This window comes from Ranitomeya imitator, chromosome 1, assembly GCF_032444005.1.
Source record: "Ranitomeya imitator isolate aRanImi1 chromosome 1, aRanImi1.pri, whole genome shotgun sequence".
NCBI lineage: Eukaryota > Metazoa > Chordata > Amphibia > Anura > Dendrobatidae > Ranitomeya > Ranitomeya imitator.
In genome coordinates, this window is record NC_091282.1 from 1246699455 (window position 1) to 1246721761 (window position 22307).

General features: G+C 49.4%; 1 protein-coding gene across 1 annotated transcript; it reads left to right on the forward strand.

The window, feature by feature from the left end:
* Positions 1-2816: 2816 nt before the first annotated feature.
* On the forward strand, positions 2817-3822 carry LOC138658404 (olfactory receptor class A-like protein 1). Its single transcript, XM_069745839.1, has one exon. The coding sequence runs from the start codon at positions 2817-2819 to the stop codon at positions 3780-3782; it is 966 nt and encodes a 321-aa protein (XP_069601940.1). The 3' UTR covers positions 3783-3822.
* The last annotated feature ends 18485 nt before the right edge of the window (positions 3823-22307 follow it).

The following is a 22307-nucleotide window of genomic DNA, read 5'->3' on the forward strand; positions in this document are numbered from 1 at the left end:
TGTATATAAAAAAACATGCAAAAAAAAAAAATTTTTTAGAATTCCCATTAACTTGTATTGCGAATTATTGAATGTCTTCCTCACTAAAAATGCCTGAAGAATGAACATGTGACATTTTTCAATGTTTTTTGACAGCCTGAAGCATTAAAAAAAAGAAAAGCCTGAATATACAAACATTAAGTTGGTTTTGCATAAAAATTAATAAATTCATTCTTTTAAATTGTTTTTTTTCACCGATATTTTATGTGAAAAAAATGTTAGAAAATAACAGGATGTGAACATACCCTGTGTGCAGATAAAGGTTTCTGATTAGTTTTTTTGGTGAAGGGTCCGCTTAAAAAACGCCAAAAAACCCCCAAAACAAACAAAAAAATCGCTCAAAAAAATGCTTGGAAAAACTTTTCCTATTCATTTCTGTTGTAAAATCACGGGCGAGTTTTCAAAATGTTTTTACACAATGGCGCTCCTTGCTCAAAATGTTTTTAATTGAAACTTTTGAAATATTATATGGGAGGGGATACAGAAAAAAAAGGGGAAAGCATTAGGAAAAATACGGGAAAAAAGTACAAATAGAGAAAAAGGTGATGGGATGAGAGGGGATTACAAAATTTGCCTTTTTTGTGTGTTTTTAAACGTGCAACATTTCAAAACTTATTAAAAGTATTGCAACATCTTTCTTTAAAAAAAGTGCAAAAAATAATAATTTTTAAGTTGTACCAAAATCATCAAACATCTTGAGTTCTTCAAAAACTTGAGGGGGAACAAGACTATTGAGGAGCATTTCTGTGACTATATGAAGGCTTCACAAATACTAAATATGGCTGATGCATAATATAAAACTTTTTAAAAATGTATGCTATGTCATAGGGACATCCCAGAAGTTTCCATTTTTGGAGGTCCAGCTGAGATCCTGATCGAGATTAACACAAGAGCAGAAGTTCTCACTCGGGCGCTGAGCAGGTCTCCATCGTCAGAGGAGAGCAGCGCTCGGTTAATAACTTATGCTCTAATCTTTTACTCATCGGTGGAGATCTCAGCATCTGGACCTTCACCGATGGAAACTTCAGGGGTGTCTCTAATACAGTGAAATGACAGCTACACTTTATCTACAGCATTGGCCAAAGAAGAAGAAGACAAGACATCAAGAGGTTTTTAAAAAGACTTCTCCTAATGTCAGACCATTCAGGCGTTCATCTGTAAACACTAGAGACAAGAACGAGATGTGAAAGTGGCTGAATACAACCCCATGAGTGCGTCCTTATAAAGTCCGATCCCAGTAATCATCCCGCTGTTTACACACGTCCAGCGAGTGCAGATAATGTAGATGGCTCGGGCAGCTGCAGATTCTCAAGTCATACATCACCTAGCTACACACCGAGCCCACGTAACCCAGCCATCCTGTGTCCAGGGATGTACATTGGTAGGACCATGTGCGCACTATTTAGGAGTAATGTAAACATTAAGTTTTTTCAGGAAGATTTTGAAGTGGATTTTTTGCTTCAAAATCAACATCAAAATCCTCCTGCATAATCTTTGATATGGATGTTAAAGCAGATCCACATAAAAAAATCGCCATGTGAACATACCTTAACTTTTTTTTGGGGGGTGGTGGTTGATTTTTGAGGTGTTGATTTTTCATCTTTTACTGTCCCGACTCCAGGGCAACGCTTTGTGTCCTTGCTCCAAGCTCTCTGTGCACTTGTCCACATCGGTTCACCATGATAATCTAAGAAGCTTCTCTGATGTCATCATCCAAGGCCTTTTGTGGAAAACTCAGAGACTGTATGCTTCTTCAAGATAAGACACACTTCCCAATAGGTTCTGTTCAAGCCAAGTGTCTAAGGTCAGCTGCTCCAGACTGATCAACAGAAATGTCTACAACCTGTCATGATCCAGGCTGGGTTTTGTTTTGCCTTTCCTTTCCTGGTCTGGTCATGTCAGGGGTTAACTTTCCTTGCCTCGTTCCTGAGTCCGGTCTGTTATATCTCTGTGCTGCAACCTGTTTGCAGTGCCAGTTGTATTGCTTGCCTTTGGTGTGCTAGCTGGCTCTGGTGAGTTCCTGATCTGTCTTGCTGCGTTGCGGTGAGCATCACTCCTGCAATTTTTATACTTTGGACTATCAACATGTCCTATTCCACTGTGATGTCACATACCATATTATCAGTCTTGTTACAATATGCACAGACATCATGTTCATGTTCCACCATATTGAAATGATTGGAGTCTTCAGGGGTGGGAACACCGCAGGACATTCCACCACTCTTACACCTCTATGGCAGGGGTGGGCAATGGCTACACCATTGTAAGGATCAGTGGTCGGACCCCCATCGATCATAAAGTGACCGTGTGTCAAAGCCGAGCGCTGGATTAATTTATTAACTTGGTACAAATCATTTAAATAGAAATTATTGATACAATTTTTAGTAAAGGTTCCCCGACCTTCAGCTTTCAGTCTCAGCCCCAGGGTCATCTTATCCATTTCCAGCTTAAAGTTGAAAAAAGCAACAACAAAAAACTAAATAATGTATAAAATACAATAAAATCCACTTTGGAGCTTGATTGCCTCCCGCTCCTCTTGTTGATTGACACATTACATCGGCTAATAGTCCTGTTGAGCAGCTAAGGGACAATCTGGGTGGAAATAAATGCTGCCATGGTGACTCAGATAAAGGACGCACACCTTCTGCTTCTCACCACCGGAGATCTTATAAGGGACCAGTCTGCCCATCTGCATCACAACTGTACGATGCTTCAGCTGGAGACCTGAGATGGCCGAGAACCTACCTAAGGTGGATGATTCAGAAACCCCACAAAGTATGATATTGAGTGCTCCAGATATTGTTTCCCTGGCTATTTATTTTTGTGCTCTCTTCGGGACGATTGCTAATTTGGTTCTTATCTTTGCCTTTGTGAGCAATGCCTTCAAAAACAAAGTGTTTCAGCCCCTGGATAAAATCATCGTGAACATGGCTGTGGTCAACCTTCTGCTGTGCTGTTACAAGGAGATTCCCGGGCTCCTCATATTGTTCAACGCCAAAGTCTTTGGTCCTGATGGATGCCGGTTCTTGCTTTACTTTTACCACACTCTCCGACTGATCAGCATATGGTCAGTAGAGAATCTTAGCTTCCTTCATCTCATTAAGATAAGAAGACCAGGTCTTAGCTGGTTGAAGTTCATCCATCGACACCAAACGCAGTACGTCAACTGGTCCTTGGCCGGGTGTTGGGCCGTGAGCATCACTTTCCATATGCCTTACCTTCTCTTTCCCGAGACTTTAGGTCATTGTAATAAGAGCAACATAATGATGACGAGCACCAACTGCATCGGCCCATCACAAAGTAAACTTCTGAAGGTCCTGACCTACACGACGGTGAGTGTGGACTTCTTGTTGATCATCTTGGTGGTTCTCCTAAATTGGTTTACAATAGACTTGATATGTAGACACCGGCGCCAAGTAATGGACACCATGACGGCGAGACGAGGCTGGAACAAGCACACGGCACAGGCGACAAAGATACTGCTGTCCCTCTTGTTGTTGTACGTCATCTGCTGGATCTCCAGTGACTTGGTGTGGATTGCCATAGTCTCGGGGCTGATGGGCACTGACTATGAAAGTGAAGTGCTCTCGGCTCTATATGGCATCCTGTCCTCCATATATTACTCAGTCAGCTCATGCATCATTGTCTTCGGCTACAGACAAGTAAAGGACTACTTAGCCGAAGCCGGAAACTGCTGTCGGATGGGACAAAGGGCGGTGGAGAACCTGGAACAGCAGCAATAACTTACATGTACCCTTTATATATATGTCTCTGCCGTAGAGTGTAGCGAATTACTATTTTTATATGTTGGTTTTAATCTTATGAGGTTTTTTATAAGTTGAAAAGGTCCATAGTTTTGTTTTTTATAAATATATATGGGTAAAAAAAAGGTCGACTCTGCTCCCAGTATGGTCTTCAGGATCAGTGCATGAGGGATCACTGGTTTACAGAATATGATCAGCTTCGAGGAGGGGGATCATGCTTTGGGCTAATCGAAATGATGACTTTTCCAGGCTGCTTGGGCAAGGAAACATTGTTGGCTGTGGAATGAGTTAAATGAGGATCCGCCCGTGAGCTCATTCCAGCTTTAATCCATCTTTGTCTGAGCTCCTTTCAGCTGATTTAATGACCACATCAAAGTTCAACTCAACAATTGATGTGGTCTATGCTTATAAAACAGCTGAGAGGATTTCAGAAAAACAGGAAGATTTGATTCTCAGTTAACTCATTCTGCAGCCAGAAATGAGCAAGGAAACCTTGAGCCAGAAAAAGTCAAAAGATGCAAAAATTGTAAAGAAGGCGATTTGCAAAAATTGCTTCTATTCCAAAATCTGATCAGTTAAGTGTAAAACCTGTTCCCTCGTCCATGAAAGCTGATGTTGAGACGTTCACTTATAGGTAATAGCCTATATATCCTGTGCATAGAATGACTTATATGAACCATTAGTTATGGATTAGGGTGTGCATGATATCCCCTAAGCTGCAGCATCCGCCTTTCAATTTTGCTAAATTGGCTTTGATGGGACCCCCACCAATGACGGCACACTCGGAGATCTAATTCCGTTGCTATGGTTGGCCGAGATTGGTGGTCTGTAATCTGCCGAACCTGCAAGTCCCACCTGTACTACCGGTAATTATTCCATCCAAACCTAAAAACCCACTGTGCTGGGACTTAGGAAGCCCCCCGGTAACAGCAGATCACCTCTATTGTGCCCACAATGAAACTTGGAAGGTGTCCTCATGGTGTAAGGCACCAGATACAGAGTCATAAGAAAATTCACCAAAATTCTGCCAAAAAGCAGCAAACGGAGAATGACAAATATATAATCAAATATTCTTTAATTAGTCTGAAAATATCGAGAAAATGGGACGAAAATGGGACGAGTCCAAAAATAATGAAGACGTGGCCAAATTTATCAAGTTGTACTCGTTTTTACTCCCCCGAAATATAAAGCAGAAGTGATAAATGGGTTGTCCAAAAATTATTTTTACCAATTTAATAGGACGGAGGATTGATAGGTGGGGATGTGACCCACCGATCCTGAGAGACTCGTGTATATACAGCTGAGGTCCAGCCCGTGCATGTGCTCCAATCATTCTGCAAGGCACTGCCAGAGATAGCCGGGCATTGTATTCATTTATTAAAGGGGTTATCCATTAGGACAACCACTTTATTAAATAATATGTTATTATTAGTAGTAGACAATCCCTTTAACGTCAGACTCAGCCCCTGGTGGCTTACCGGAACTTTCTGGCTTACTGTGATAACATCATGATAACGGTCCCCAGAGCTCACATCCGAGTACTGCACCATGCACTGACCTCCTGCGGCTGCGCAAAAATGTTCAAAATGGTTAACATTTTGATCAAAATCTAAAAGCCTACTGCCACGTCATGTCAACCTCTGTAGTGTCTCCATATTCGATTTTACAGAAATGGCTGCCAGCTGGCCACTAAATTACTGACACGGAGACTGGTCATAAACATACTGTACTTACCAGCAATAGCGAGTAACAGAACGCGTGCGCAGCCATGGTACTCCATATATGAATGGAATGCTACAACACTGCCAAGTAAGAAAATAAATGTCAGTGTCAGGGCTTGGTCAAGGGTCCGCCTACACAGCAGAGAAACAGACAGCACACTGTCCGCCTACACAGCAGAGAGCCAGAGACAGCACACTGTCCGCCTACACAGCAGAGAAACAGACAGCACACTGTCCGCCTACACAGCAGAGAGCCAGAGACAGCACACTGTCTGCCTACACAGCAGAGAGCCAGAGACAGCACACTGTCCGCCTACACAGCAGAGAGCCAGAGACAGCGCACTGTCCGCCTACACAGCAGAGAGCCAGAGACAGCACACTGTCCGCCTACACGGCAGAGATCAAAGACAGAACACTGTCTACACTGTCCGCCTACACAGCAGAGAACCAGAGACAGCGCACTGTCCACCTACACAGCAGACAGCACACTGTCTGCCTACACAGCAGAGAGCCAGAGACAGCACACTGTCCGCCTACACAGCAGAGAGCCAGAGACAGCGCACTGTCCGCCTACACAGCAGAGAGCCAGAGACAGCGCACTGTCCGCCTACACAGCAGAGAGCCAGAGACAGCGCACTGTCCGCCTACACAGCAGAGAGCCAGAGACAGCGCACTGTCCGCCTACACAGCAGAGAGCCAGAGACAGCGCACTGTCTGCCTACACAGCAGAGAGCCAGAGACAGCGCACTGTCCGCCTACACAGCAGAGAGCCAAAGACAGCTCACTCTCCGCCTACACAGCAGAGAGCCAGAGACAGCGCACTGTCTGCCTACACAGCAGAGAGCCAGAGACAGCGCACTGTCCGCCTACACAGCAGAGAGCCAGAGACAGCACACTCTCCGCCTACACAGCAGAGAGCCAGAGACAGCACACTGTCTGCCCACACAGCAGAGAGCCAGAGACAGCACACTGTCCGCCTACACAGCAGAGAGCCAGAGACAGCACACTGTCCGCCTACACGGCAGAGATCAAAGACAGAACACTGTCTACACTGTCCGCCTACACAGCAGAGAACCAGAGACAGCGCACTGTCCACCTACACAGCAGACAGCACACTGTCTGCCTACACAGCAGAGAGCCACAGAGAGCACACTGTCCGCCTACACAGCAGAGAGACAGCGCACTGTCCACCTACACAGCAGAGAGCCACAGAGAGCACACTGTCCGCTTACACAGCAGAGAACCAGACAGCACACTGTCCGCCTACACAGCAGAGAAGCAGAGACAGAACACTGTCCGCCTACACAGCAGAGAAACAGAGACAGAACACTGTCCGCCTACACAGCAGAGAGCCACAGAGAGCACACTGTCCGCTTACACAGCAGAGAACCAGAGACAGCGCACTGTCTGCCTACACAGCAGAGAGCCAGAGACAGCGCACTGTCCGCCTACACAGCAGAGAGCCAGAGACAGCGCACTGTCCGCCTACACAGCAGAGAGCCAAAGACAGCTCACTCTCCGCCTACACAGCAGAGAGCCAGAGACAGCGCACTGTCTGCCTACACAGCAGAGAGCCAGGAGACAGCGCACTGTCCGCCTACACAGCAGAGAGCCAGAGACAGCACACTCTCCGCCTACTCAGCAGAGAGCCAGAGACAGCACACTGTCCGCCCACACAGCAGAGAGCCAGAGACAGCACACTGTCCGCCTACACAGCAGAGAGCCAGAGACAGCACACTGTCCGCCTACACGGCAGAGATCAAAGACAGAACACTGTCTACACTGTCCGCCTACACAGCAGAGAACCAGAGACAGCGCACTGTCCACCTACACAGCAGACAGCACACTGTCTGCCTACACAGCAGAGAGCCACAGAGAGCACACTGTCCGCCTACACAGCAGAGAGACAGCGCACTGTCCACCTACACAGCAGAGAGCCACAGAGAGCACACTGTCCGCTTACACAGCAGAGAACCAGACAGCACACTGTCCGCCTACACAGCAGAGAAACAGAGACAGAACACTGTCCGCCTACACAGCAGAGAAACAGAGACAGAACACTGTCCGCCTACACAGCAGAGAGCCAGAGACAGCATACTGTCCGCCTACACAGCAGACAGCACACTGTCTGCCTACACAGCAGAGAGCCACAGAGAGCACACTGTCCGCTTACACAGCAGAGAGACAGCGCACTGTCCACCTACACAGCAGAGAGCCACAGAGAGCACACTGTCCGCTTACACAGCAGAGAACCAGACAGCACACTGTCCGCCTACATAGCAGAGAAATAGAGACAGGAAACTGTTCGCCTACACAGCAGAGAAATAGAGACAGGAAACTGTTCGCCTACACAGCAGAGAAATAGAGACAGAACACTGTCCGCCTACAGAGCAAAGAGCTGGAGACAGCTCACTGTCTGCCTACACAGCAGACAGCGAGAGACAGCACACTGTCGGCCTACACAGCAGAGAAACTGAGATAGCACACTGTCCGTCTACAGAGCAGAGAAAGAGACAGCATACTGTCCACCTACACAGCAGACAGCACACTGTCCGCCTACACAGCAGAGAGCCACAGAGAGCACACTGTCCGCTTATGCAGCGCCCCAGAGATCTGGTCGTTGCAGTATGACACTCTGCCACTAAGGGGAGTGATGGTACGTCTGATGGCACTGAAGGAATTCTACTGACCAGGTATCACCAGCACACATTACACTTCACACTCCGGCCACTAGGGGGAGAAAAAGGCTTTATTTATTGGGCCCCTCCTCACACTGGTAAAACTAGGGGCTGGGGAGGAAGTTAGTCAGAAGCTGACTGGGTTGGATTCAGGCAACATCCCGTGGCAGGGGGTGTTGCAGGGAGAAGGCACAGGTGGGTCCCTGTCGGGCGTGGGAACCTGGCAGGTACCTAGCGAACAGAGCAGAACGATACGGAACCGCGCCTGCACACCCTGCGGCGGTATCCTGAGAGACACGAAGGGAACGATATTGTGGAACAGTGAGAAACGAGATCAAGCACAAAGGAGAACCAGTAAGAGTCGTGCCGTAAGACCGAGGCAACATCCTACTGAGGCGCGTAGCCGGAACACCGCGGGAGTAACTGACTCTAGGCCTTACTTCGAACTCCGCCGGACAGTTAATCATAGGTTGGCTGTCTACCTTAAATTTCCTACGAAGACATAGGGGGCAACGTGTGGAGAGGGGCGTCTCTAGGGTCCCGGAAGAGCTCCGAGCCTTCCCGTCATACGGGTGCATCCTAGCCATAACATACCTGGGTGACGAGAAACTAGTAACATCTGGAACTAACGAGAGAGAAATAAAGAGAACTAGAAAGTACGAACGAATGAGAACAGCAGTTGTGAGGACTATTCCGAATGCTCAGCAGGGTAGCACTACAACACACGGCGCTAGTGGTAGGCACTGATTTCCACCTGCAAAGGGAACTCTGGATGTGCCCATCGGACCGGCCGGTCTCTGAGAGCACTGTTAAGCGTGCTCTGGATTGAGGATCCTGAAGTCTTTAGTAAAGAGGTAAAGAGACTGCAACCTTGTGTCCTCGTTATTGACTGCACCTCACACCATCACCATCTACCTTACTGGGAGGCCCTGGGGACATACTTCACCTGTGGGAAGGTATACCATCCAGCTGCCATTCCATCACCCCAGCGGACCCCACAGCAGCGTCGGTCACCCTGACCGAACACCAAAGGTGGCGTCACGAATCCCTGACAGACTGTACCACCTTTATTGGACGCCCCTTAGCAGGGTCGTGGACTGGGTCTAGCCACCGTGACAGCCTCAGAACCGAACCAGAGAGGCCCGGTACCGAGAACTCGTGGCCCTGTGTCTGGGGGCGCTCCAACTTGGCGTCACGAACAGGATCGTACTTAAGCCTGAGAAGCAGGTCATGTGTGCCTTGGAACTGTGATAGAAACGTGTTTGAACTGTGATTTATTGCAAAGATTGTGTCTTGGTATCTGCTGCAAGATTCCCGCCAAAACTGCTGCCATTGCCGCGCCACAAGGAACGCAGGAGAAGAAGGGCGTGGAAGTGGGCGTGAAAGAACTGAAGAGCGCGAAAGATAATGGCTGCCCAGTCTAAGTATTGTTGTATCCTGATGGCGGGCCCATCAGCCGCTGAGGTCCGCCTTCTCATCCTCTATGGAGGGTGGGGACAGTGGAGCCGCCCCTGAAAAAGAGCCCGGGAAGAAGATCCAGAGGAGGGGACAAAGATGGCGACTTCCAGGCCACCACGTGGAGACGACCCGGCCAGGCGCAAGCATGCATCACCCGCAGCGACCCCGGAGTCACCGCCGCTGCAGAGATTAACCGTTGTGGAACTGCCTGAGGGAAAACCCGGCGGACGGATGCCTGATGGCTGGGTGGCCGCAGCTGAGGCTCGGCAGCTGGCGCGCTGTCTGGAGGCCTGCGCTCGGGTGAGTTCCCGGTTGGGCCACCCGACGGAGATCCGTCTCTCCCCCGTGTCCTCTCCTCTACCCACTCCGGACGCGTCAGATCCCCGCACCCGACTAGGGAATTGCGCACTGCCGGAGCCGGGCCTGAGGATCCTGCCGGTGACGGAACACCAGCGACGCCTGGTGGCGGCATGGAGGAAACAGCCTCGACCTGTGACCATGATTGACCTCACAGAGAAGGAGGAGGTCCCACCATCACTGTGGGGGGTGGTGGTCTTCTATAACCCCAAGGAAGAGAGGGGGGTCATCCAGGAGATCGGAGAGCCCTTGCAGGTCCGTGTCACCCTGAGCGAGGTGGAGCCCTGTTACGGAACAGTCGATGAAGATCATAACCTGAAACCTGGGGATGCTGTAACCTACACCCGATGGCAGAGGGAGACCGGCTAGGTGTCCAGGGGTGTCCAGCGATGCGCAGTCCTTCAGGTTGCAGCTGAGGTTCCAGAGGGTGAAGCCCCTGCTGCAGACCACCAGACAGGCCAGGCCCCGCGTGTCATTGTGGGTCCCACCCGTTCTCGGCCGAGAGGGGTGGTCTGCGAGGTAAGACCACAACCGTCGCAGCAATAAACCTCAGAGGCCCGATAACTGTAAATAGTTAACTGTTTCTTGCTCGTTTGCTGCTAAACCCGTCCAGGGTTATTTCTTAAAGGGGTCCCTTCGTTTACCCGGGATCCCTATTGTTTTGCATTTCTTTTTGCACAAGTTTATCATTGTTTCCAAAGACTGCTGAATCATGGACGGTGAATGATTCACGAACTGTGTTGTAAATAGTTTGCACCTTCTTAAAGGCGCTTCCTACTGGTTTTACAAAAAGAAAGAAGACTTTGCGAAGAGATTGTTTTTGGACATGATGCAGAAGGTCTTGCTTTCATTGGACTTGCAGACAGAGAGAATCTGCACTACCTCCTAGAGACTTGGTTCCCTCTTAAAGGGAATGTTCACATGTTGCCTTAAGAAAAGTTGAAATGTTGATAATGTTGTGATTTAGAAAAGTTTGATAATGTTAATAGAGATTGAGGACAGGAAAGATTGAGCGTGACCCCTTAGCGGTTAGAGAGAGAGTCCTCCTGAGAACCGTAGAACGACAGTTGGTTGCTGAAAGAGAGACAATGACAGTAGGCCCGGCCCAGGAGCTAGGCAGTCCTGCATTAGTGAAGTCATAGTAGGCCTTTAGTGGGTTCAGCTTATACGCCCTTAAAGGAAAAGTTCACTTAGTAGAATACCCGGCTGGGTAATGAGAGTTATTTATAGTACGTAGAATAGGATGTTATTTAAAAATGCTTTGCAAAAAGGAAAAAAAAGAGCATGAACCGCACATCCCAAATTCATACTTTGATCTAAAGCCGCTAGGCAAAAATTTATATACTGAACATGAGGTTTTCAGTTTAACATTCTGATCAGACTGTATGAAGCCCACTGCCACTTCACGGCAAACCTCGTAGTGGGTCCTATCGCCCTAACGGAGCGGAGCCGTGCGGCAACCACCGCCACAGCGGCCACGCACCAGCAGGGCGGACGGCCTGTTGCCCCACAGCACCCATGCTGCGAGACTGAGCCCCCATGACTCCAGACCGCGCCGCCCCACCAGCACAAAGCCACAGCAACAATGGCCGCCACACAGCACCAGCACCAAAATGAAAGGAGCATTGAAACTCACCTTCCTCCAGCTCTTCAGTGAGAGCCAAAATGGGCTAGACCCCTAGCTTTGCAGTCTCCTGCTAATTAAAATCACCTGTGCCAAATGGGAGGAGTGCTGGTCCAAGACAGAGACAAGAACATGCTTTGCAAAAAGGAAAAAAAAGAGCATGAACCGCACATCCCAAAATCATACGTTGATCTAAAGCCGCTAGGCAAAAATTAATATAACTGAATATGAGGTTTTCAGTTTAACATTCTGATCAGACTGTATGAAGCCCACTGCCCCTTCACGGCAAACCTCGTAGTGGGTCCTATCGCCCTAACGGAGCGGAGCCATGCGGCGCCCACCGCCACAGCGGCCATGCACCAGCAGGGCGGACGGCCTGTTGCCCCACAGCGCCCATGCTGCGAGACTGAGTCCCCATGACTCCAGACCGCGCCGCCCCACCAGCACAAAGCCACAGCAACAATGGACGCCACACAGCACCAGCACCAAAATGAAAGGAGCATTGAAACTCACCTTCCTCCAGCTCTTCAGTGAGAGCCAAAATGGGCTAGACCCCTAACTTTGCAGTCTCCTGCTAATTAAAATCACCTGTGCCAAATGGGAGGAGTGCTGGTCCAAGAAAGAGACAAGAACATGCTTTGCAAAAAGGAAAAAAAAGAGCATGAACCGCACATCCCAAAATCATACGTTGATCTAAAGCCGCTAGGCAAAAATTAATATAACTGAATATGAGGTTTTCAGTTTAACATTCTGATCAGACTGTATGAAGCCCACTGCCCCTTCACGGCAAACCTCATAGTGGGTCCTATCGCCCTAACGGAGCGGAGCCGTGCGGCAACCACCGCCACAGCGGCCACGCACCAGCAGGGCGGACGGCCTGTTGCCCCACAGCGCCCATGCTGCGAGACTGAGCCCCCATGACTCCAGACCGCGCCGCCCCACCAGCACAAAGCCACAGCAACAATGGCCGCCACACAGCACCAGCACCAAAATCATTTTGGTGTTGGTGCTGTGTGGCGGCCATTGTTGCTGTGGCTTTGTGCTGGTGGGGCGGCGCGGTCTGGGGTCTTGGGGGCTCAGTCTCGCAGCATGGGCGCTGTGGGGCAACAGGCCGTCCGCCCTGCTGGTGCGTGGCCGCTGTGGCGGTGGGCGCCGCACGGCTCCGCTCCGTTAGGGCGATAGGACCCACTACGAGGTTTGCCGTGAAGTGGCAGTGGGCTTCATACAGTCTGATCAGAATGTTAAACTGAAAACCTCATATTCAGTTATATTAATTTCTCAGTCGCCCATGACAGCACTACCAGAGAGGGAATCCGCCCTTCAGGACAGGAAACCTACAGGATAAAAAGGGCGGTACCTCTCTCCTGCGTCAGTTTTGTTTCCTGTCCTGACAGGGAACCCTCTAGGATGGTACCTGAGATCCGGAGCCGACCAGTCGACCTATGACGGCGGGGAGGCCCCTGTCACGGCTGGCGCGGTATCCGACGCTGCCGCTGCTGGGTCCGATGGGGCTGCAGAGTGCGCGGAGGGAAGCGCGGCCGCCTCCCCAGATTGGGGTAGGGGCTTCGGGGACCCGGTGTGCCTCGGCGGTGAGCAGGCACTTCCTGATTCGGAGCGGTGGCGTGGTGTGTGTAAGGACACCAAGATGGCCGCCGCACCGGATATAGAAGGTACTACTTCCGGGTCCCGGGCAGAGCGCGCATGCTCAGTGATCCAAGGGGGATCAGCGCTTTCCGGGAACGCAGCCCTGGAGGAGGGGGTGAATCGTCGCCAAAACATATGATATTTAAACACCGCTGTGGAACCGCTCCTTGCTGCATGCAGTCCTAATAATGGAGGACAGCGACCAGCAGCTCCAGCAGGCGCAGCCCTTGCAGCAGCAGCAGCAGCCACCGCAGCAGCAGCAGCAGCAGCAACGCCAGCGTCAGCGGCACCACCAGCGCAAGCCAGATGACCAAAAGAAAAGGTCCTCTGCAGGCACCCGCAGTACCCGCTCCAGCAGCCATTCCACGCCGCGGAGTAAAGCCAATATGCCTAACCAGTCGACACCGCAAACTACGGATCTGATACAGGATCCTATACCTCCTCCAGAACCGGTACCTGTGGCTGCGCAAGATGGGTGAGTGATCTTCGTGAAAGTTCACCAAATAATTGGGGTCCCCCTTTTCCGTTTGTTTTTAGGCAAGAAAAAAAACGGAGAAAACTAAGAATAGAGTCTGCCCCTTATGCAGTGAACCCCTGTTGCAAAACTGGGATAAGAAATTGTGTGGCTCCTGTATAGGACAAGTCCTATGTGAAGAAACCCCTAGTTTCGCCTCTGAATTGCGATCTGTAATAAGATCAGAGGTGGAAACAGCATTTAAATCTCTTAAAGGGGAAGGGGTCGAGGAAAAAACACCTGTGCCCTATTCTCACTCTGATTCTTCTAGTCCTGAGGGGGACGCTTCAGACAGACAGGGTTCCTCCTCCTCCTCGGATTCTGAGAGCGGAGGCCGCCACTGCTTCCCATTAGACGAAGTAGATGCCCTTGTAAAGGCCGTAAGATCAACCATGGGGGTTGTAGATCCTCGTCCTGACAAAACAGTACAGGACATTATGTTTGGGGGCCTAGGACAGAAAAGGCGCAGAGTCTTCCCACTTAACGAGAATATTCAAGCATTAATTAAGAAAGAGTGGGAGAAACCAGAAAGGAAAAATTCATCTGTCCCCTCCCTTAAAAGAAAATATCCCTTCGAGGAAGAGGCTTCTACGTCATGGGACAAGGCACCAAAACTCGACGTAGCAGTAGCCAAAGCATCAAAAAAATTCGCATTGCCCTTTGAGGACATGGGAACTCTGAAGGATCCCCTCGATAAAAGAGCTGATACTTTCCTTAAAGGGGCCTGGGAATCGGCAGGGGGGTGTCTAAGACCTGCAATAGCAGCCGCATGTACTTCCAGATCTTTAATGATCTGGATAGATAACTTGGAAAAGCAACTAAAAGATGGAGTATCTAGACATAAAATGATTGAATCAATTCCCATGATTAGAGGGGCGGCAGCCTTTTTGGCAGATTCATCAGCCGATTCAATCAAGCTTACTTCAAAATCGGCAGCCCTGTCCAATGCAGCTCGTAGGACGCTGTGGTTAAAAAGCTGGCCGGGCGACCTACAGACCAAACAAAAACTCTGTTCAATTCCATGTGAAGGGAAATTCTTATTTGGGGAAACCCTAGATGACATTTTACAAAAAGCAGGGGATAAGAAAAAGGGGTTCCCTATCTTAGCCGCACCATTTGTTAGACGGCCCTTTCGGAGTAGGAAGTTTTTTCGCAGACGTCCCCCAAGGGAACAGAACAGATGGGATGATGGGAGAAGGAAGGATAGGGGCTTCCTCTTCGGTAATTCTCCAAGAGATAAAAAACCCCCTAAGTGACACCTTCCCCAGGGTGGGAGGGAGATTGTCTCAATACCTTCCGGCCTGGGAAAAAATTTCAACCAATTCTTGGATTTTAGATCTGATAAAGATGGGACTTCAAATAAACTTTACCTCCCTTCCTCCCCAAAACTATGTGGTCACCCCACTAAAACCCTCACCTCAGCAGCAACAGGCCTTGGAACAAGAAATTTCAAAGCTCATAATGAAAGATGTGATCCAAGAAGTTCCCCTACTGGAAAGAGGCAAAGGGTTTTTTTCCCCACTATTTCTAGTCCCAAAACCGGATGGTTCTTTCCGCATAATAATCAATTTACGGAAACTAAACAGTTATGTAAAAAATCAATCCTTCAAAATGGAATCAATAAAATCAACAATAAAAAACCTGTTTCCGAATTGCTTCATGATAGTGTTAGATCTCAGCGACGCGTACTATCATGTCCCCATCCACAAAAATGCCCAGAAATACCTCAGACTAGCAGTAGTCATGGGAGGAGAAATAAAACAATACCAGTACAAGGCCCTTCCATTTGGCATCTCGGTAGCGCCTCGGATATTTACCAAATTGGTAGCGGAAATGATGGCCCACATAAGAGAAAAAGACATTCTAATAATACCGTATCTGGACGACTTCCTAATTGTCAGCAACTCGGCCCAACATTGTCGCCAACAATGCGACAGAGTGATAAAAATCCTAACAGAGTTAGGTTGGCTCCTAAATCTCCAAAAGTCAAAACTAGAACCGACCAGGGTTCAAGAGTTTTTAGGCCTCACTTTGGACTCGATAACACAGGAATGTCGTCTTCCAGACCAGAAAAAACAGAAAATATCAAATCTTGTGTCCAGAGCTCGTTCAAACCCTCATATGACCCTGAGAGGGGCGATGTCACTGCTGGGGTCCCTTTCTGCTTGTCTCCCGGCAATACAGTGGGCACAAATTCACACGAGGGATCTCCAGTGGGATATTCTGAGGAATCAGGTTACACTGGGGGGACACCTAGAAGGAAACATGTCTCTAAATTCAAACACTATTCGTTCCCTAGCCTGGTGGTTAGATTCCAACAACTTATCAAAGGGGGTTCCGTGGGTAATAGAAACATCTCGGATAGTTACCACGGATGCCAGTCCCACGGGGTGGGGAGCTCACCTGGACGACAGTATCACTCAGGGGGTCTGGACAGATCAAGAATACGAGGTATCTTCAAATCAAAAAGAACTTTGGGCAGTGAGTCACGCTCTATCATATTTTCTTCCCAGCCTACAGGGGCATCATGTCCGGGTTTTTTCGGACAATCAGGTAGTGGTAGCCTACCTGAACCATCAGGGGGGAACCAGATCCCAAGCCCTAATGAACACCACTTCCCAGATCTTCACATTAGCAGAAGTCAACTTCCTATCCCTCTCTGCGCTGCATATAAAGGGGGTAGAGAACCAAAAAGCAGACTTCTTAAGCCGTACCCGATTAAAACAGGGGGAATGGGCACTAAACCAAAGCATCTTCGATCGGATTACCAAAATCTGGGGGGTTCCTGTAATAGATCTCTTTGCCAGCACAGAAAACAGGAAAGTAAGGGAATTTTGTTCTCTGAACCCCAAAGGGGGCCCTCGGGCTCTGGATGCATTTACGATCCCATGGACTCAGGGTCTAGCATACGCGTTTCCTCCTTACATCCTTATTCCGGCTGTTCTGCGGAAAATCAGGCAGGACAGGGCGAGAATCATCCTAATAGCCCCCTTCTGGCCCAAAAGGGCCTGGTTTTCCTGGCTGAGAATTCTATCGGTCTCCGATCCCTGGGTTCTCCCGGATCTTCCGGGTCTTTTATACCAGGGACCGGTGTTCCACCCTCAGTCAGCAAACCTCCACTTGACAGCGTGGAACTTGAAAGGTCACTACTAAGGGCAAGGGGCTTTTCAGATAAGTTAGTATCTACACTATTAAAAAGTAGAAAATCAGTAACAACTAAAATCTACGGTAAAACTTGGAAAAAGTTTTTGTCCACCTCTGGGGTAAAATTACAAGACGGGGTCCAAGTGGTCAAAATATTAGAGTTTCTGCAAAAAGGCTTAGATATGGGCCTCTCGGTGAGCACCTTAAAAGTGCAAATAGCGGCCTTAGGTGCATTGTACAGTGAGAGTATTGCCTCTAACCCATGGGTAACAAGGTTTATTAAAGCTGCAATACGGTCTAAACCTTTAAAAATCAGAAGCCTTCCGACCTGGGACTTAAATTTAGTCCTATCCGCTCTGACAGAACCTCCATTCGAACCCATAGATTCATTACCAATTAAAATCTTATCTCTCAAAACGGCCCTTCTCACAGCGTTGACATCTGCCCGTAGAATTAGTGACCTCCAGGCTCTATCTGCGAACCCTCCATTCACACAAATCATGGATGATAGGGTAATACTAAAAACAGATCCCGCTTATCTACCCAAGGTTGCTTCCAATTTCCACAGGTCCCAAGAAATAATCCTTCCCTCCTTTTGTCCAAACCCTAAAAATAAAAAAGAGGAAAAGTTCCACAACTTAGATGTGAGAAGGTGTTTAATACACTACTTAGAGTCCTCCCGACAGTATAGGAAGGAAGGGTCTCTCTTTATCTGTTTTCAGGGACCTAGGAAAGGACTCAAAGCCTCCAAAAGCACTATAGCTCGCTGGGTAACTGATGCGATAGCCTTGGCATACTCGTCCACGGGAAACGCAGTTCCTGAGGGGCTCAAGGCGCATTCTACAAGAGCCATGGCGACCTCCTGGGCCGAAAGGTCGGAGGTACCAATAGACAAAATCTGCAAGGCGGCCACCTGGTCATCACCTTCAACCTTCTTTAGGCACTACCGCTTAGACTTGGCCTCTTCGTCTGACTTAGCCTTCGGAAGAAGGGTCTTGCAGGCTGTGGTCCCTCCCTAAAGCAATGATCTCTGTAATTCTCTCTGGTAGTGCTGTCATGGGCGACTGAGAATACGGTAGTTACTTACCGATAACGGTATTTCTCAGAGCCCATGACAGCACCTGCTTATTCCCACCCTATCACGTGTGCGGTGAGCACCTTATTATATGAAATGTGTGTTTCTAATTTAGACACGGTGTAATCCTGACAAGTATTTTGTTAAAATTGTATATTTTCCTGTTGTCACTAACCTGGAGGACCTCTGATGCTATGTAAACCAAACTGACGCAGGAGAGAGGTACCGCCCTTTTTATCCTGTAGGTTTCCTGTCCTGAAGGGCGGATTCCCTCTCTGGTAGTGCTGTCATGGGCTCTGAGAAATACCGTTATCGGTAAGTAACTACCGTATTTTGCCTAGCGGCTTTAGATCAACGTATGATTTTGGGATGTGCGGTTCATGCTCTTTTTTTTTTTTCTTTTTTGCAAAGCATGTTCTAGTCTTCTTCTTGGACCAGCACTCCTCCCATTTGGCTCAGGTGATTTTAATTAGCAGGAGACTGCAAAGTTAGGGGTCTAGCCCATTTTGGCTCTCACTGAAGAGCTGGAGGAAGGTGAGTTTAAGTGCTCCTTTCATTTTGGTGTTGGTGCTGTGTGGCGGCCATTGTTGCTGTGGCTTTGTGCTGGTGGGGCGGCGCGGTCTGGGGTCTTGGGGACTCAGTCTCGCAGCATGGGCGCTGTGGGGCAACAGGCCGTCCGCCCTGCTGGTGCATGGCCGCTGTGGCGGTGGGCGCCGCATGGCTCCGCTCCGTTAGGGCGATAGGACCCACTACGAGGTTTGCCGTGAAGGGGCAGTGGGTTTCATACAGTCTGATCAGAATGTTAAACTGAAAACCTCATATTCAGTTATATTAATTTTTGCCTGGCGGCTTTAGATCAACGTATGATTTTGGGATGTGCGGTTCATGCTCTTTTTTTTTTTTTCTTTTTTGCAAAGCATGTTCTAGTCTTCTTCTTGGACCAGCACTCCTCCCATTTGGCTCAGGTGATTTTAATTAGCAGGAGACTGCAAAGTTAGGGGTCTAGCCCATTTTGGCTCTCACTGAAGAGCTGGAGGAAGGTGAGTTTAAGTGCTCCTTTCATTTTGGTGTTGGTGCTGTGTGGCGGCCATTGTTGCTGTGGCTTTGTGCTGGTGGGGCGGCGCGGTCTGGGGTCTTGGGGACTCAGTCTCGCAGCATGGGCGCTGTGGGGCAACAGGCCGTCCGCCCTGCTGGTGCATGGCCGCTGTGGCGGTGGGCGCCACATGGCTCCGCTCCGTTAGGGCGATAGGACCCACTACGAGGTTTGCCGTGAAGGGGCAGTGGGCTTCATACAGTCTGATCAGAATGTTAAACTGAAAACCTCATATTCAGTTATATTAATTTTTGCCTAGCGGCTTTAGATCAACGTATGATTTTGGGATGTGCGGTTCATGCTCTTTTTTTTTTTTTCTTTTTTGCAAAGCATGTTCTAGTCTTCTTCTTGGACCAGCACTCCTCCCATTTGGCTCAGGTGATTTTAATTAGCAGGAGACTGCAAAGTTAGGGGTCTAGCCCATTTTGGCTCTCACTGAAGAGCTGGAGGAAGGTGAGTTTAAGTGCTCCTTTCATTTTGGTGTTGGTGCTGTGTGGCGGCCATTGTTGCTGTGGCTTTGTGCTGGTGGGGCGGCGCGGTCTGGGGTCTTGGGGACTCAGTCTCGCAGCATGGGCGCTGTGGGGCAACAGGCCGTCCGCCCTGCTGGTGCATGGCCGCTGTGGCGGTGGGCGCCGCATGGCTCCGCTCCGTTAGGGCGATAGGACCCACTACGAGGTTTGCCGTGAAGGGGCAGTGGGCTTCATACAGTCTGATCAGAATGTTAAACTGAAAACCTCATATTCAGTTATATTAATTTTTGCCTAGCGGCTTTAGATCAACGTATGATTTTGGGATGTGCGGTTCATGCTCTTTTTTTTTTTTTCTTTTTTGCAAAGCATGTTATTTAAAAATATTTAACCTTGTTTTGTTTGTAACGTTCAAGTGTCCTCACCTCCCATAAAGGGAAGCATTGTTATATTTACTTGTTCTAAGCATTTCAAAAATTTGTATGTCTTTTGCTGAAATGTATTGTTGTTCTTCTTCCCAGTCCAGGAGTACTAGATTTAACCGGGGGGGAGTGCAGCACCCCAGAGATCTGGTCGTTGCAGTATGACACTCTGCCACTAAGGGGAGTGATGGTACGTCTGATGGCACTGAAGGAATTCTACTGACCAGGTATCACCAGCACACATTACACTTCACACTCCGGCCACTAGGGGGAGAAAAAGGCTTTATTTATTGGGCCACTCCTCACACTGGTAAAACTAGGGGTTGGATAGGAAGTTAGTCAGAAGCTGACTGGGTTGGATTCAGGCAACATCCCGTGGCAGGGGGTGTTGCAGGGAGAAGACACAGGGGGGTCCCTGTCGGGCGTGGGAACCTGGCAGGTACCTAGCGAACAGAGCAGAATGATACGGAACCGCGCCTGCACACCCCGCGGCGGTATCCTAAGAGAGAGACACGAAGGGAAGGATATTGTGGAACAGTGAGAAATGAGATCAAGCACAAAGGAGAGCCAGTAGGAGTCGTGCCGTGAAACCGAGGCAACATCCTACTGAGGCGTGTAGCTGGTGGCCGGAACACCGCGGGAGTAACTGACTCTAGGCCTTACTTCGAACTCTGCCGGACAGTTAATCATAGGTTGGCTGTCTACCTTAAATTTCCTACGAAGACATAGGGGGCAACGTGTGGAGAGGGGCGTCTCTAGGGTCCCGGAAGAGCTCTGAGCCTTCCTGTCATACGGGTGCGTCCTAGCCATAACATACCTGGGGGATGAGAAACTAGTAACATCTGGAACAAGAGGGAGAAATAAAGAGCACTAGAAAGTACGAACGAACGAGAACAGCAGTTATGAGGACTATTCCGAATGCTCAGCAGGGTAGCACTACAACACACAGGCGCTAGTGGTAGGCAACGATTTCCACCTGCAAAGGGAACTCTGGATGTGCCCATCGGACCGGCCGGTCTCAGGAAGCCCTGTTAAGCGTGCTCTGGATTGAGGATCCTGAAGTCTTCAGTAAAGAGGTAAAGAGACTGCAACCTTGTGTCCTCGTTATTGACTGCACCTCACACCATCGCCATCTACCTTACTGGGAGGCCCTGGGGACATACTTCACCTGTGGGAAGGTATACCATCCAGCTGCCATTCCATCATCCCAGCGGACCCCACAGCAGCGTCGGTCACCCTGACCAAACACCACAGGTGGCGTCACGAATCCCTGACAGACTGTACAACCTTTATTGGACGCCCCTTAGCAGGGTCGCGGACCGGGTCTAGCCACCGTGACAGCCTCAGAACCGAACCACAGAGGCCCGGTACCGAGAACTCGTGGCCCTGTGTCTGGGGGCGCTCCACTTACACAGCAGAGAACCAGAGACAGCACACTGTCCACCTACACAGCAGAGAGCCAGAGAGCACACTGTCTGCTTACATAGCAGAGAAACCCAGACAGCGCACTGTCCGCCTACACCGCAGATAACCAGAGACAGGACACTGTCCGCCTACACAGCAGAGAGCCAGAGACAGCACACTGTCCGCCTACACAGCAGAGAGCCACAGAGAGCACACTGTCCGCTTACCAGCAGAGAAACAGATACAGCACACTGTCCACCTACACAGCAGAGAGCCAGAGACAGCACACTGTCGGCCTAGAGAGTAGAAATCCCAAAACAACACTGTCCACCCACACAGCAGAGAGCCAGAGATAGCACACTTCCCCTACAGTGCTCTAACCAAAGCACTAAAGTGTCCCAAAATCCCACAAGATTTCCCTTTCCCCCTTTTCCCACCACCCAACCTAACACCTACACCCAAATCTATATCCTTAAATACAATATACCGTATATTTTGGACTATAATACGCACCGGACCATAAGACGCACCCCAAATTTTCAGAAGGAAAATAGAAAAAAAAATTAATGTGTCAAATGGGGGTCCATCTTACAGTCCGAATTCAGCTTACCGGGGGGGATCGGCAGCGCTGGTGGAGTGTGGTCACAGGGGGTGTTCAGTGCTCCGGCAATATGACTCCCATCCCAGGCTGGTGCGGCAGGTGCAGTGGCCTCCGGGAAACCCCATCCCAGGCTGGTGCGGGCAGGTGAGGCGGTGGTGCTCTGTGGTGCGGGGGCTCTGCTGGCATTGTGTTTAAGTCCTGAGGCCCCGCACATCCAATGCTGTGATACGGTGGCCTCTTGGAAAATGGCCGCCGGGGCAGCGCATGCTCAGATTGAGATCTCGGCACCGAGATCTCGGGAG

Excerpts from the sequence above, each read along its gene's own strand:
- LOC138658404 (XM_069745839.1), top strand. The coding sequence starts at position 2,817 with ATGATATTGAGTGCTCCAGATATTGTTTCCCTGGCTATTTATTTTTGT.